General features: G+C 39.5%; 1 protein-coding gene across 5 annotated transcripts in view; it reads right to left on the reverse strand.

Annotated features, from left to right (window-relative positions):
• Positions 1-16,196, reverse strand: part of ORC3 (origin recognition complex subunit 3) — a 67,612-nt gene that overhangs the window by 25,978 nt on the left and 25,438 nt on the right. For all 5 annotated transcript variants that reach the window (XM_066358905.1, XM_066358904.1, XM_066358902.1 and 2 more), the window contains 2 exons: positions 5,275-5,391; positions 4,023-4,102 (listed from right to left, as the gene is read on the reverse strand). In XM_066358905.1, coding sequence (XP_066215002.1) covers positions 4,023-4,102; positions 5,275-5,391 — 197 coding nt within the window. The remainder of the gene's footprint in view (positions 1-4,022; positions 4,103-5,274; positions 5,392-16,196) is intronic.

Consider the following 16,196-nt stretch of genomic DNA (forward strand, 5'->3'; position numbering starts at 1 on the left):
AGCAGAGGGGAGGCAGAGACAGACTCCTGCATGCACCCTGACCGGATTCACCCAGCAAGCCTACTAGGGGGCGATGCCCTGCCTATCTGGGGAATTGCTCTGTTGCAACCAGAGCCATTTTTTAGTGCCTGAGGCAGGGGCCATGGAATGAACCATCCTTGGTGCCTGTGGCCAACTCACTCCAATTGAACCATGGCTGCAGGAGGGGGAGGGAGAAAGAGAGACAGAAAGAAGCAAAACGGGGAGGGGTAAAGAAGCAGATGGGAACTTCTGTGTGCCCTGACCAGGAATCGAACCTGAGACATCCACATGCCAGGCTGATGCTCCACCACTAAGCCAACCGGCTAAGGCCTAAAACTTATCTTTAGATCACCATCACACATTTTGACACCCCTCCCCCAACTCCCTAGCTCTCACCTCTGGCAGTTACTAATCTATTTTCCAGGAGTTTAGCATTATGGCAAGATTTCCTTCATTTTATGGCTAAATGTGTGTGTACGTACACATTTTCTTTATTTATTCATTCATCCACTAATGGACATTTTGGTTTTCTGCATGTCTTGGCTGTTGTAAATAATGTTGCAATGAACACAGGAGCGCAGATATCTTTTTGAGTTAGTGTTTTCATTTTCTTCTGATAAATACTCAGCAGTGGAATTGCTGGCTCATACGGTAGTTTTTGTTTTTAACTTTTTGAAGACCCTCTATACTATTTTCCATAATGGCTGCACCAATTTACACTCGCACAAGTGTTCCCTTTTCTCCACATTCTCACCAACACTTGTTATTCTTTTGTCTTTGTGATAATAATCATAAGTGTGAAATGAAATCTCATTGTGGTTTTAATTTGCACTTCCCTGTTTTTAGTGATGTACCTTTTCATGTACCTGTTCTTTGGAAAAAAATGTCTATTCATATCTTCTGCTCATTTTTCAATCAAATTGTTTGATTTTTTTTCAATTGAATTGTATAAGTTCTTTATATATTTTGGATATCATCTCCTTATTAGATAGAAGATTTACAAATAATTCCTCCCATTCTGTAAGTTGCCCTCTCAGTTTGTTGATGGTTTCCTTTTCTGTGCAGAAACATTTAAAATGTAGTCCCACTTGCTTATTTTTGCTTTTGCTGTCAAAGCTAAAAAATCATTGCAAAGACCAATGTCAAGGAGCTTACCACTTGTTTTCTTCTGGTTTTATGGTTTCACATCTTATATACAAGTCTTTTATCCATTTTGAGTTGATTTTGTAAATGGTCTAAGACAGTTGCTCGGTCACATTCTCTCACATGTATCTGTCCAGTTTTCCCAAAACCATTTATTGAAGAAACTGTCCTCTCCTCACTGTATATTCTTGGCTCCTTTGTCATTAATTGTACAAATATGTGTGGGTTTATTTCTGGGCTCTCTCTTCTGTTCCATTCATCTATGTGCCTGTGCCTGTTTCTACACCGATAGCATGCTGTTATGATTACTATAGCTCTGTAATATAGTTTGAAATCTAGACATGTGATGCCTCTACCTATATTCTTCTTAAGATTGTTTAGGCTATTTGGGGTCTTTTGTGATTTCATATACGTTAAGAATTAAGTACTTTTCCATGGTCAGCAAATATTTCATCAAGTAAATCTATGGTTACTTAAGCAGATAAAAGGAATTTTTCAAGATAAATATTGTCTTAAAGGTTCTTAAGAAAAAAACTGAAATTGGAAATTTCACTAGACTATGGTTCTAACAATACCTTAGTTTTTATTCCAAATTAACACTCAATGATCATTTTATTTTTAATTTCTGTCATGACTTGAATTGCTTGGAAGACAGATGATGAAAATGTCTGGTTTCCTAAATTCAAATGATTCGTACTTGGAGTGACAAACTGACGAGTGTCTTTGACTTCCTGTCTGCATCTCATCTGTGCAAACAGAAAGAAATCCAGTTCCCAGGCTCCCAGATCCTTCTCCTCTATAGTGCCCACTCTTGCCTGTCAATGATGTAGCTGCTATATTTGATTCTTAGTGCTTTTTAAAATCCTATGTTTCTGACCTCAGTTTAGCAAAATGACTGAAACTTTGTATTTTATTGTTTCTGCTTTATGAGACCTCCAAATCCATAGGTACAACAGCTTTGAAGTCAGGCCTGGACTCGAGTCCTGGTTCCATCAACAGTTAAGAGACTTAGGCAAATCACTGAAACACTATCTGTACTTCAATTTTCTCGGCTGTAAAGTGTGATTAATAGTATCTACAAAAAGGTGTACCCGAGTATTAGACTGGAAAATGTACTGAAAGTGCATAATCCAATGCCTGGCACACTATAGGTCTTCAAACATGGAGGTCATCACTGTCGTATTATTTTTATTGCTCATGTTTCCTTTCCATAGTTTGGAATTGCTATTCTTGATCCTTGACTTGTACCCAAGATTACCAGGTCAAAGGAGATACAGAAGGAAAAGAACAAGTCCCTCCTTGACAAAGGAATCTATGAACTTGGGAATACTGAGCTAGAGAAGGAAGACAATCACCAACCACGAAGGTTAAAAGGGAACCTGGCAAGAATCAGCTGGGTGTTTGAGATAGGTATGTCACCTTGAAGGGAAAGCAAAAAGAAGTCGCAAAAATATTCCAGTTGAAGTAAATAAATACATAGAAATCTCTTATTGCCATTTAAAAATGTTTAAAAAAAACATAGCTTTCCAGTGGCAACCTAGTTTCCATGGGGAGTTATTTTTCCAGAGAGCATAAAATTAGTTTCCCATCTTAAGCTGAACCTGCTAGATCACTCAACATTTGTTCTATTAAGTCTCTGGACTTAAAGTGCTTTCAATGTGAATTTTCCTCCTACTGTGCCCATCTGTTCTGTTCTGGTAGGCCCAGAGGAAGCCAAACTTAATAAATATTCAGTTCTCAGACTTCTTTATATTCTCATATAAGCATTTATATCCAATGTGGAAAATTATAAGACTATGTACAGAAACTTAACTCACACTTGATTTTCCTTTTCTTACTATCCAAGTAGTCACTATTTTTATGGAGACTAAAAAGTCACAATACAGATAAGAAGCCAAGGAAAACAAACTTTAAAAGGTACATTTTTCAGGGACGGTAACTGATCCATGATATCTGATAAGAACTCTAAGATATCTTATTTATTCACATATTATTAGATATACAATGTATGAACTGTCCAGTGTTGACATGGAGAGGGCCCCCTCAGGTGGGGGAGAGCAGCAAGGCCCTGCCTACCAGAGGCTGCTCCTCAGCAAGGCTGGCAGTGACCGCCCCACAGGCTGCAACTGGCTTCAGGAGGCAGCTCCTCCACTCAAACAGGGTGGCGCCGTGGTGAGCTCACTTTCCATGACTACTTTCCTTGCCATGATGTCAAGCTGGCTACATTGAAATTATCTATCCCTACATTCCCCTCAAGTAGTGTTAATTTTGACTAAAGAAACACTTGTTTTACTTCAAAAACCACAAGTTCGCCTGACCAGGCGGTGGCGCAGTGGACAGAGCGTAGGACTGGGATGTGGAAGACCCAGGTTCGAGACCCCGAGGTAGCCAGCTTGAGCGCGGGCTCATCTAGCTTGAGCAAAAAGCTCACCAGCTTGAGCCCCAGGTTGCTGGCTCAAGCAAGAGGTTACTCGGTCTGCTGAAGGCCCACGGTCAAGGCACGTATGAGAGAGCAATCAATGAACAACTAAGGTGTCGCAACGAAAAACTGATTGATGCTTCTCATCTCCCTCCGTTCCTGTCTGTCTATCCCTCTCTCTGACTCTCTGTCCCTGTAAAAACAAAACAAAACAAAAACTTAAAAACAAACAAACCACAAGTTCAAAAACAAGGTAAAACCAGCAATAAAATGGATGGTTGCTACATTAAAAACATCATAAGCTACAAATATAAATTCAAAGTAGATATAAATATTAGACACACATGGCTACTTATAAAACTCCTTGGCAGGCAGAGGCCTGGAGGAAGGTGTTACTTATTGGCAGGCTCAGAGACAAAACAAAACAAAGAGAACCCACCTCAGCAGCTGCAAGGCTGACGCATACTCCTCTGAATCCCATACGTTCTTTTCCAAACATGTGCAGTACAGCTCTCTGATCTGTAAGTGAACAGCACACTAATGAGGAACCAAAAGTGACGTACTAGATTTTGGCACACTACTTGTTTTACAAAGTCCTCAGATACTGTCAAGACAAAAATTAATGTCATTAAAAACAATCTTTTTTTAGAGGACAACAGAATTGGCATATATCACATGGATTGGCTTTATAAGAACATCATTTACATATAAACAAAATAAAACTGTATTGGGATTGGCTGTTATCACTGGTCGCTCTGCAATACAAAAATCATAAAAAATGGCCCTGGCTGGCTGCTTCAGTGGACAGAGTGTCGGCCCGGTGTATGGATGTCCCAGGTTCAATTCCCAGTCAGGGCACACACTGAAACAACCATCTGCTTCTCTTCCTCTTCTTCTCCCCCTTCTCTCCCTCTTCCCCTCTCTTAATCAGTGGCTCGACTGGTTTGAGTATCGGCCCTGAGAACTGAGGATAGCTCAGCTGATTTGAGCATCAGCCCCAGATGGGGGTTACTGGGTAGAACCTGGTTGGGGTACATGCAGGAGTCTGTCTCACTATCTCCCCTGCTCTCACTTAAAATAAAATAAAAAAATCATAAAAATGGTAATGTGATTATTACAAAGAAGGCTTAATGGCAGAAATCATCTTATAAACAAGTCATTTTTACATATTTATTCTTTAAACTCAACTTTGAGTTAAGGATGCAAAGACTTAAGAATACAAAAGTCTTCCATTAACACACACTCTACAAATGGTATATGGCACAAAGGCCAGCAGAGTATAATTTTGTAAGAAGCAGAAGTACTGCTTCCCTTTTAGTTTGTGGTACAATGCAAGGTTAACCATTAAGCATTCTCAGAGAATTTTTCCATTTCACCACAGTGGAAGATCAGCTCTGAGTTTAAGTGATAAAAAGCGTTAAAGAGAGAAAGTCAAAATGCCTTATCACAAATACATTGTAAGGAAAGCAACTCTACTGGGATTCATGTGGTTGTTTCTAGTTGTGGCCATCAGAACAAAATATACTGTTGCAATTACCAGTAGCATGAGCGGCTGCAGTGGATTTAGATTGTGCACTCACTGCAAGATTGGAATCCATTTCAAATTCTGATGGCGGAATGCTACCAAAATCAAAGCAAGAAACTACCAATAGTCTGACTTTCTAGATTCCAAAAGAGAAAATTTTGCTTACCTGTCGACCCAATGGATACTTGGGAAGAGAAGAAGTGAACTGATGAAGACATTTCAAAACCAGAAAGTAATTTATATGGTAAACATGTAGATTTTCTAGTAATGACTGTGCTTCCTCCTAAAAAATCACAGAATACATATATGTCAGTAATCTAAAAAATGAATAAATCTACATGGAAATATAAAACTCCTGAAAAACTGACAAGAAATGATTCAGAATTATAAATTATCCTCCTTAATTCTTAAATTTATAATGCACACAAAATCCATGATAAAGGCTGGATATTTTTTATTTAGTATCAAGTCTGGTATTTTACACACACCAAAATTAATACTGTAATTTACTTTTCTCCTATTTTCAGAACTGCCACAATAACTTGAGCCCTAATATACCAGTGGGCAAAGGCGCACCTTGATGGCTGCCCGCCTGCGGCAGTCACCTGGTGTGAGCTGTAGGCCATTACGCTCCACCTCCCTGGCATCAGAAGGGTGAGGGGATGACTAGGACCAATGTAAATAACAGTTGTTGAGGCTGCACTTATGAAGCCTTTTTTTAATTTTTATTTTTTTACTTTTTAAAATATCTTTTATTTAGTGAGAGGAGGGGAGGCTGAGACAAGACTTCCACATGTAACCTTATGAGGATCCACCCAGCAAGCCCACTAGGGGGCGATGCTCAGCCCAGCTGTGGCCCTTGCTCCATTGCAACAAAAGCCATTTTTTAGCACCTGAGGTGGAGACCACAAAAGCCATCTTCAGTGCCCTGGGCCAACTTGCTCTAATTAAGCCATGGCTGCAGGAGGGGAGGAGAAAGAAAGAGAAAGAGAAAGAGAGAGAGAGAGAGAGAGAGAGAAGCGAGAGGGGGAGAGGTGGAAAAGCAGATGGTTACTTCTCCTGTGTGTCCTGAACGGAAATTGAACCCGAGTCATCCACATCCCAGGCTGAAGCTCTACCACTAAGCAAATCAGCCAGGGCCACCTGCTTTTCTTAAGGTATTGCTAGAGTTGTGTTTGAAAGGGACAAAAACACTGTAGAAGAAAAGAAACACCATAGGTGATTCTGGCTTTTGTTGAGACTCTCCAATATGTAGTTTTTATTCACTTTACCAATTCTAAAGAAACCTATGAAATGACAAGCTTTATAAATCAATTTCAAAAGGTGTTTTTTTGGGGAAAGGGGGTTGAGGGGAAGGAGCACTGTTTTCTAGAACCTTATGAAATAGTTCAGAAATAATTTTAAAACACTGCATCCTAGCAATCACTTTTCAGGCCTCAACTATTTTCATAACTGCTTACTTCTACAATGTTTTCTTAAGAGGATTATAATGTGTGGCACTGCAATACTGGTGGCCGAGGCCACGTAGGTTCCCGTTGGATTCAGGCAGACAGTAAAGGAACAGCGAAGCTGGAAAGCGTTGGGCCATTCCCATATTCCAGTCTCCCAACAGCAGATGAGCAGACAGGCAGGGAAAACCTCTTCTCACAGCAGCAGGCAAACGAATAGCAAAATGTCCCCCCAAAGTGGTAGGCAAGTGATCCACAATCCACGCTGAGTCAAAGCACCTGTAGCCTACATAGGCTATGCACACATGGCTAGACCATGTGCTCACACACTAATCATGCAATGTACAAGCAAGCAAGGCTAACAGCAGTTTTCCCAACAGGCATGGTCTTCAATTCTTTTTTTCTCTTCTAAGTAAAGGACTTTAACTACCAGGCTGGTTTTTTTTTGCAGCAATATCTTGCAGTTACCCATTAACTTTTGCAGTCAACCATGCAGAAAATAACACCTCAGTTATCAAAAAATTCAAGCAAATTTAATCCATAAGAAGCAACAAATTGAGATATTTTCCTAAACTTTAAATAACTTAGATATCAATTTCTTGTTCAGCAATCTATGGGTCGTTACCTGAAAGCTTAGGGCAAATCAGAGAAAAGCTTTTAATATCAAAATGTTTTTCCTGCCAGTATTTGAGCTCACTGGTTCTAGGTTTCCTATCATCAGTACGCCACTACGTCAGCACAAACAGTCCTGGAATCCTCACCGGGAGAGCATACTGTAATTCTACGGTTACTGTAAGTCAGCAATTTTCAACCAGTTTTCCGCAAAAAAATTTTAAAACATGTAATACCTGACTATTTAGTCAGGGACACTGATCTCTTTTCCTTAGGTTGTCAAATAAAAAAAATTACAACAGCCAACACAATAGCTGTACAGTGTGAATAAATAAAAATTACACCTATTTTTTTTGTCAGATAAACAGAAATATATTTTTTGTCACAGAATTTTAGTAATTAGTTTATGTGTGCCATGAGATGAAAAAGGTTGCAAATTGCTGTTGTAAGCTATAACAGAAAGGTTGCATAAAGCCAGTAATTGCTTCCTTTGATGAGTGTTAAATAGCTTTTAAACAAGGGAACATTCTGGAGAAAAAGGGATCTATTACTGAACAATAATCATACTTTCTGCTACTTGCACCACCCATCACTTTTACTCCGTGGAGAAACTACATGTACAAATACTGAGGGATACAGTAGAACTGAGGAACATCTTCCCTGAATTTACTCTGATGAGGAGAGAGAAAAATACTTTACACACTGGGCAGTGTTGCACACTCCAGGAACTGTGCCCTGAAGTGTGAGATGAGAGATGTGAACCTGTTTTTCTCCCAAGTGGTTTTAGTCCCATCATACTTCTCACTGTGTGGTTGAGTGGAATTCTAGCCTTTAAAAAAATGTTTGTTTTTTTCATATAACGTGACAGACTATATTTCATCTGATGCTTGACTGAAGAAATAGATTTCTGGTTCCAACACTGGAAGTAAAATTGGCATTGTTGGACTTAATAAGAAAATACCTGTTATGCCTTTAAAGGGAATTTCGAGAGTAATTTTAACCATTCCATATCTTTGCCTTCTGTGCTGACTTTAGAACTTAAACACCACATAAGATTCCACTGTTACTTATATCTGTGTTGTCAGCGGCAGAAGAAATATCTCAAATTATTAACTTCATTTTTTTTTCATGTAATCTGTTCTCTAAGTTTTTTGTCTTACTGAAGTATATATCTGCAAATGCTTTTACACATCTAGGCCAACAATTCCTAATGCACTTTATGAACACTTTTATAAACTCAAACCTGTAAAAGGCTTTGATTTTTGAGAAAATTTCCTACTTATTACAGCAGCATCACACTATGAAGAGCCTATTGAGGTAATTAATAATCCTGTTCTCTCTTCATTAAATTTCTCCTTCAGCATCTTTTCTGCACACTAGCCACAGCTGCCACTGTTTTACTTCACAACTGTATTTAGAATGATTCCTTTCAACAGCTACACACTTTGCCTACCAGGCTTCCCCAAACTACGGCCTGCAGGCCACATGCGGCCCCTGAGGCCATTTATCCGGCCCCCCACCACACTTCCAGAAGGGGCACCTCTTTCATTGGTGGTCAGTGAGAGGAGCAGTGTATGTGGCGGCCCTCCAATGGTCTGAAGGACAGTGAACTGGTCCCCTGTGTAAAAAGTTTGGGGACCCCTGGTAGACGTTGGTCAGCAAACTGCGGCTCTTTGGCCCCGAGTGTGGCTCTTCCACAAAATACCACGTGTGGGCGCTACCTCGATAAGGAATGTACCTACCTATATAGTTTAAGATTAAAAAATTTGGCTCTCAAAAGAAATTTCAATCATTGTACTGTTGATATTTGGCTCTGTTGACTAATGAGTTTGCCGACCACTGGCCCAGGGCTATTCATTATTTCTCAAAAAGATACGCTTTCTTCTGTTCTTGAAAGATAAAGACCTCTTGGTCATTATTTATCTTTGATATACATATGGGAGGAGGAATATTTCTCTGCTGTAAGAAAAAGAAAGGGAAAAAATAACGGCCTTCTTACTTTTCCTCAAACATGCCAGACACGCCCAACCTCAGGTCCTTTCCACGTCCTGTCACTCTGCTTGGATTTGTTATCCTCCCGGTTTCTGCACTGCAAGCTCTGACACTTCCTTTAGGTTCTTACTCGAACATGTACCTTCTTAGTGAGGCTCTTATTTAATATCTCAATCCTACTCTCATACACACTGAATTTCCTATCCCTTTCTCTCCTGTACTGTCTTCCTCTTAGCAATTATCACTGATATTTTACCTATTAAACTTGATAGCATGTAAGCTCCATGAAGGCAGGGGTTTCTGTCTGATTTGCCTACCCCTGTACTCAGCACCATGATAAGCATACTAAATGGTGAAAAGAAGTCCTTGTTCTACGATTAACTCACTCTGTGACTTCAGCTATTTCACCTCCTTTCTCTTGGATGCAGTACTTCACTTGTAAAATGGGTTATCTTTCTAATAACAACACTATACGGTCTACCGGAAAGTTCTGTCCGTTTTTGGAATAAAACAAAAAACAAATTTTTCTTACCATCAATAAACTTTATTAAATAATATAATTGCCATTATTGTTAATGATTTCTTGCCAGCGTGAGGGCAATTTGTATATCCCATTTTTGAAAAATGTTTTATCTTTTGATGCGAAAAATTGAACCAGTGCTTGTTTGATATCTTCTTCATTTTTGAATTTTTTGCCCTTCAAAAAATTTTGTAAGGACAAAAACAAGTGATAGTCAGAGGGTGCTAAGTCCGGGGAATATGGTGGATGAGACAGAATTTCCCAGCATAGTTCTGCAATTTTATTTTATTTTTCCAGAGACAGAGAGAGGGATATATAGGGACAGACAGACAGGAACGGAGAGGTGAGAAGCACCAATCATTAGTTTTTTGTTGTGCATTGCAACACCTTAGTCGTTCATTGATTGCCCTCTCATATGTGCCCCAACCACGGGCCCTCAGCAGACCGAGCAACCCCTTGCTCAAGCCAGCGACCCTGGGTCCAAGCTGGTAAGTCTTGCTCAAACCAGATGAGCCCGCACTCAAGCCGGCGACCCCGGGGTCACGAACCTGGGTCCTCTGCATCCCAGTCCGACGCTCCATTCACTGCGCCACCGCCTGGTCAGGCAGTTCTGCAATTTTTTGACGAGTCCCCAAAGCAGTATGTGGCCTGGCATTATTATGATGCAGTATGATGTTCTTCCTATTGAACATTGCCAGACTCTTTTCTTGGACTGCTGTCTTGAAATTATCCAGTTGCTGACAATACTTCTCCGAATTGAGCTTTTCGTTCAGTTTTAAAAGCTCATGATGTATTGGTCCTCGAATGTCCCACCATATACACAACATTCTCTTATTCAGAGTCAAATTTGGTTTAGAGGTGGAAGGGCTAGGTTTTCCGGGTTCACAATATGCCCTTTTCCTTACGATGTTTTCGTAGGTAATCCACTTTTCATCCCCAGTTATCATCCGGTTCAAGAAGGGCTTGATTTTGTTCCGAGCAAGCAGAGATGTGCATATGACGACTCGATCATCCAAATTCTTCTGACTTAATTCATGTGGCACCCATCTTGAATATTTCCACACCAATCCTATCTTCTGAATATGGTCCGAAATGGTTTGCTGAGCTGAATTAAGCCTTTCTGTGATCTCCGATGTTGTCAGAAAAGGATCTTGCTCCTACATGGTCTTAACAACATCGTCATCGATCAAAGATGGTCACCCAGAACGTGGCTTATCAGAAAGGTTGAAATCACCTGTTTCGAATTTTTCGAACCATCTTCTGCATGTCCTATCAGAAACTGTACCTTCACCAAACACTTTCAATAAATTTCTACATGCTTCTGTAGCATTTCTTCCTTGTTGAAATTCGTAAAAATTACAGTGGCGTAAATGAACTTTATCAGTAGCCATGGGTACACTATTGCTTCACACATAAGACTAATGTGAATCAACTTTGTTTTAGTTCATTTGCTACGTCAGTATGTATACATTAAGTGATAAAAATAGAGAGGCACACATGCGCCAAATAAACATGTGCTTACGTGTCAAAACTTGCTGTGATAGAAATGGACAGAACTTTCCGGTAGACCTGATACAAATTGCCGTCACGCTGGCAAGAAATCATTAATAATAATGGCAATTATATTATTTAATAAAGTTTATTGACAGTAAGAAAAATTTGTATTTTGTTTTATTCCAAAACGGACAGAACTTTCCGGTAGACCTTATATTTGGTGGGGAAAAGGGGTTTGTTTCCCTTTCTTTACTTGGAGCAGCAGCATGGAGTGCTGCATATCTGGCTATCTGAATACAAGGCTGAAACTACCTCATACCAAGTGGTTTTTCAAGCCTCCTACACATTATCTTCACTATTAACTTGTCACAGTATTTGAAAACCCCATCTCAGACTTCTCAAACACTAATAAAGAACCTTATGCACCTTCTCTTCAGCTTATCGTAGTTCTTCAATGAAGTGTCAGAGAAAGTGTGTGGGCTTTGATATCAGGCCTGGATATTAATGGCAGATCTTCCATTTGCTAATTGTTACTCTTTAGACAGGCAAGTTACTTAATAATTTTGTGACTCCCCCCATCAATACAAAGGAATGTAAAAACATCTGCCTTATTTGGTGGCTGTGACTCACAATAAGGCAATGCATAAAAACTACTAATTGGGAAAAACTGTTAGTACGTATTCCTTCATTTCCTCAAACTTTTGCTCACAGAAAAAAATTTTTTTTCGTTATTTTAAACATCTTTTCAGTATTTCAAAGCCTAGTGATTTTATTATCAGATAATAATGATAATTATACAAATAAGACGAAGCCACAATTTTCATAAAATTTCAGGCACAAGCAATAACAAAAATTGTAACTTTGTAATTATAGTGAATTTTTTTTTTTTTTGTATCTTTCTGAAGCTGGAAACAGGGAGAGACAGTCAGACAGACTCCCGCATGCGCCCGACTGGGATCCACCCGGCACGCCTACCAGGGGCGACACTCTGCCCACCAGGGGGCGATGCTCTGCCCCTCCGGGGCGTCGCTCTGCCGCGACCAGAGCCACTCTAGCGCCTGGGGCAGAGGCCAAGGAGCCATCCCCAGCGCCCGGGCCATCTTTGCTCCAATGGAGCCTCGGCTGCGGGAGGGGAAGAGAGAGACAGAGAGGAAGGAGGGTGGGGGTGGAGAAGCAAATGGGCGCTTCTCCTATGTGCCCTGGCCGGGAATCGAACCCGGGTCCCCCGCAAGCCAGGCCGATGCTCTACCGCTGAGCCAACCGGCCAGGGCCAATTATAGTGAATTTAAAAGCTCTGTTTTATGCTCTTTTGACTGCTCATTTCTCATGAAACATAGTTTCCTAAATTAAAGATTTAAATTTAAAAATACAGAAAGCTTTACATTAAAGCAACACTCTGGGACAAAAATATGGTAAAAATATACCCAGTCACTGCTCCTGCTATTTCATCTAAAACAGGGGTTGGGAACCAATGGCTCATGAGCAAGATATGGCTCTTTTGATGTCTGCATATGGCTTGCAGACAAATCTTTAATAAAAAAATAATAATGTTAAAAATATAAAACATTCTCATATATTATAATCCATTCATTTCCTACCACTCATGCTCATGGTTGCAGGTGGCTGGAGCCAATCACAGCTGTCTTCTGGGACAACACCAAATTTTTATTGGATAATGCGAAACGTACATGGGTCGTTGTATGGCTCTCACGGAATTACATTTTAAAATATGTGGCGTTCATGGCTCTCTCAGCCAAAAAGATTCTCGACCCCTGATCTAAAACCTATAGTTGTCTAACATAATAATTTACATATCTTCAATTAAAAGTATGCATATTAAAATAAAATTTTAGTAAGGAATCTAAATGATTTAACCAGCCAGAAAATTTTTCTTACTAATATGTTAAATGAACAAGTACATAAAACCATAGCATACTAGAGCTGAAGGACACTTTAAAGATTTGGTTAAACTTCTTTAAAGGGTTTAAAAGCTATTGAGTCACCAAAAGTTTCAATTAATAAAACTGTGTAAGCTTACTCTGCTTACACTTAGCAGAACTTGATTTTTAATTGTCAGAGTACACTTTTTGGTCATTGTAACCAGCTGCAGTATACAATTGTTCAAAGAACAGACTATTCAGAAATGAGAAAATGCACAGAATCTTGAGTCTTCCATCAGTTGTAAATGGCCTTCTAACATCTCACCTTAAACTTCCTAGCGAATTTTCTACAAATGTACATAGTTTAGCTAGCTGAATTTTAAAATTTAGAAGTACACTCTCTAGCCTGATGGTGGCGCAGTGGATAGAGAATCAACCTGGGACACTGAGGTCCCAGGTTCGATATTCCAAAGTCTCCAGCATAAGCATGGGCCCATCAGGCTTGAGCGTAGGCTTACCAGCTTGAGCATCGGGTCACCAGCTAGAGTGCAGGATCATCGACATGATCCAAAGGTTTCTGGCTTGAACCTTTAGGTCAAGGCTCATATGAGAAGCAATTAATGAATAACTAAAGTGATGCAACTATGAGTTGAGTTGATGCTTCTCATCTCTCTCCCTTCTTGTCTCTATTTCACTAAAAAATAAAAAATTTTAAGGTATACTCTCGGCCCTGGCTGGGTGGTTCAGTGGATAGAACACTGTCCTGGCACATGAAGGTCACAGCTTGAACTCTGGTTAGAGCACATACAAGAAGCAACCAGTGAATGAATGCACAACTAAATGGAACAAGTGGAACAACAAGTTGATGTTTCTTTCCTTCTCTCTCTCTCTCTCTCATCAATAAAAAAATTTTTTAAATAATAAATAAAGTACACACTTTTTTTTTAATTTAAGTGAGAGGAGGGGAGATAAGACTCCTGCATGTGCCCCAACCAGTATCCACCCAGCGACCTGTCTGGGCTGATGCTCACAACTAAGCTATTTTTAGCTCCTGAGGCAGAGGCTCCACGGAGCCATTCTCAGGGCCAGGGCCAATGCACTCAAATCAATTGAGCCATGGCTGTGGGAAGAGAAGAGAAAGACATAGGGAGAGAGAAGGGGAAGAGGGAAGGGAAAGGTTGGGGAAGCAGATGGTTGCTTCTCCTGTGTACCCTGACCAGGAATCAAACCTGGGCCAGCCCGATGCTCTACCACCAAACCAACCAGCCAGGGCCTAAAAAACACTCTTAAAAAAAAGCTCAGTCCCTAAGATTAAAAAAATAAAAGGTTGGCATATAGTTTTAAGGCAGTGTTTATTAAACTAAAGGTCCATAATTTTAAGGGAGTTGAAGGTTTTTTTTTTAAACATCTTGAGTCTAGTCAGAGAATTATTAAAATGAATTATTTGTTTAGATTGGGATTTCACAGATTAGTTCTATGTTTAAGAAAATAAGGTAAAGAGCCTGACCAGGCAGTGGTACAGTAGATAAAGCACCGGCTAGAGATGCAAAGGGCCGGGTTCAAAAAACCCCGAGGTCACCGGCTTGAGTGTGGACTCATCCAACTTGAGTATGGGCTCACCAGCTTGAGCACAGGGTCTCTGGCTTGAACATGGGACCACAGACATGACCCCATGGCCGCTGGCTTGAGCCCAAAGTTGCTGGCTTTAGCAAGGGGGTACTGGTTCAGTTGAAGCCTGTTACCTGGTCAAGGCACATATAAGAAAGCAATCAATGAACAACTAAGGTGCTGCAATGAACTGATGCTTCTCATCTCTCTCCCTTCCTGTCTGTCTGTCCCTATCTGTCCCTCTCTCTGTCTCTCTCACTAAAACACACACACAAAAAAAATATGAAGTAAGGAAAAGATAAATAACATTTCCTTCGAGAGAGTCAATCAGTGGTTCTAAATGAATAGTCTCTAGACCAGCAGTATCAGCATTACCTGGAACCCTGCTAGGTATGCAGCACTACAAAATCAGAAACTCAGGAGATGGAGCCCAGAAATCTGTTTTACCAAGTCCCCCAAGTAATTTTGATTTGAGAACCACTGGTTTAATTCATCAGAATAGAGAAGAAAGTATATTTTTAGGGCACAACCAGTGTAGAAATAGAGTATACATTTCTCTGGAATATACTTTGAGGTCTATGTCTTAGAAATCTGAATGTAGAAACCAGAGACAAAATAATAAACTCTAATAGGCACGTCTACATTACTATATAATCTATATAACTAATAGAATATTTTATACATATATTATATATATACATAAAACAGAATATATACCAAACTATGTACTCATCTTGATAACTTTATTAGTGAAAAACAACAATATAATTTACATTTAAAGTCTTAATTATATTTGCTTTTTACTCAAAGTCAATTGCTGAGCAGATTTTATCACTAAACCTATAAGAAAATCATACTAGAAATTATTTATTTATTTTTATTTTTTTAAGATTTTATTTATTCATTATAGAGAGGAGAGAGAGAGAGAGAGAGAGAGAGAGAGAGAGAAGGGGGAGGAGCAGGAAGCATCAACTCCCATATGTGCCTTGACCAGGCAAGCCCAGGGTTTTGAACCGGCAACCTCAGTGTTTCCAGGTTGACGCTTTATCCACTGCGCCACCACAGGTCAGGCTATTATTTTATTTTAAAGCTAAGGAAATAGAAGCTTAAATAGGCTAAGTGATTTTCGTTAAGTATACACGGCTGTTGAGTAGCTAGAGTTCAAATGCAAAATTTCTGAAATCAAGATAAGGATTGCTCCTTATATTGTGCAGTATCATATTATAAAAGATTTTTCTAGTATTTTAAATTGTGGCAGAACACATAAAAATTTAGTTTTGTGTTTTAAAACAAAATTATAAAAAGAAAAAAGTATTAATATAAGAAAATATTCACAGATACTTGCACTCTACACTAGAAAAATCAATACAATTTATTTTCTCAGACAACTTCTGTCCTTGGAATTCAGCAGGTAACCTACAGATAACTTTTTCAGGGTAAGGGTAAAAATCTTTGTGCTCCTTCATATTTCTCACTATTTAAGTCTCAAAAAATATGCCTTTAAATGACGAACTATAAAACTCTATATAAAATA

This window comes from Saccopteryx leptura, chromosome 1, assembly GCF_036850995.1.
Source record: "Saccopteryx leptura isolate mSacLep1 chromosome 1, mSacLep1_pri_phased_curated, whole genome shotgun sequence".
NCBI lineage: Eukaryota > Metazoa > Chordata > Mammalia > Chiroptera > Emballonuridae > Saccopteryx > Saccopteryx leptura.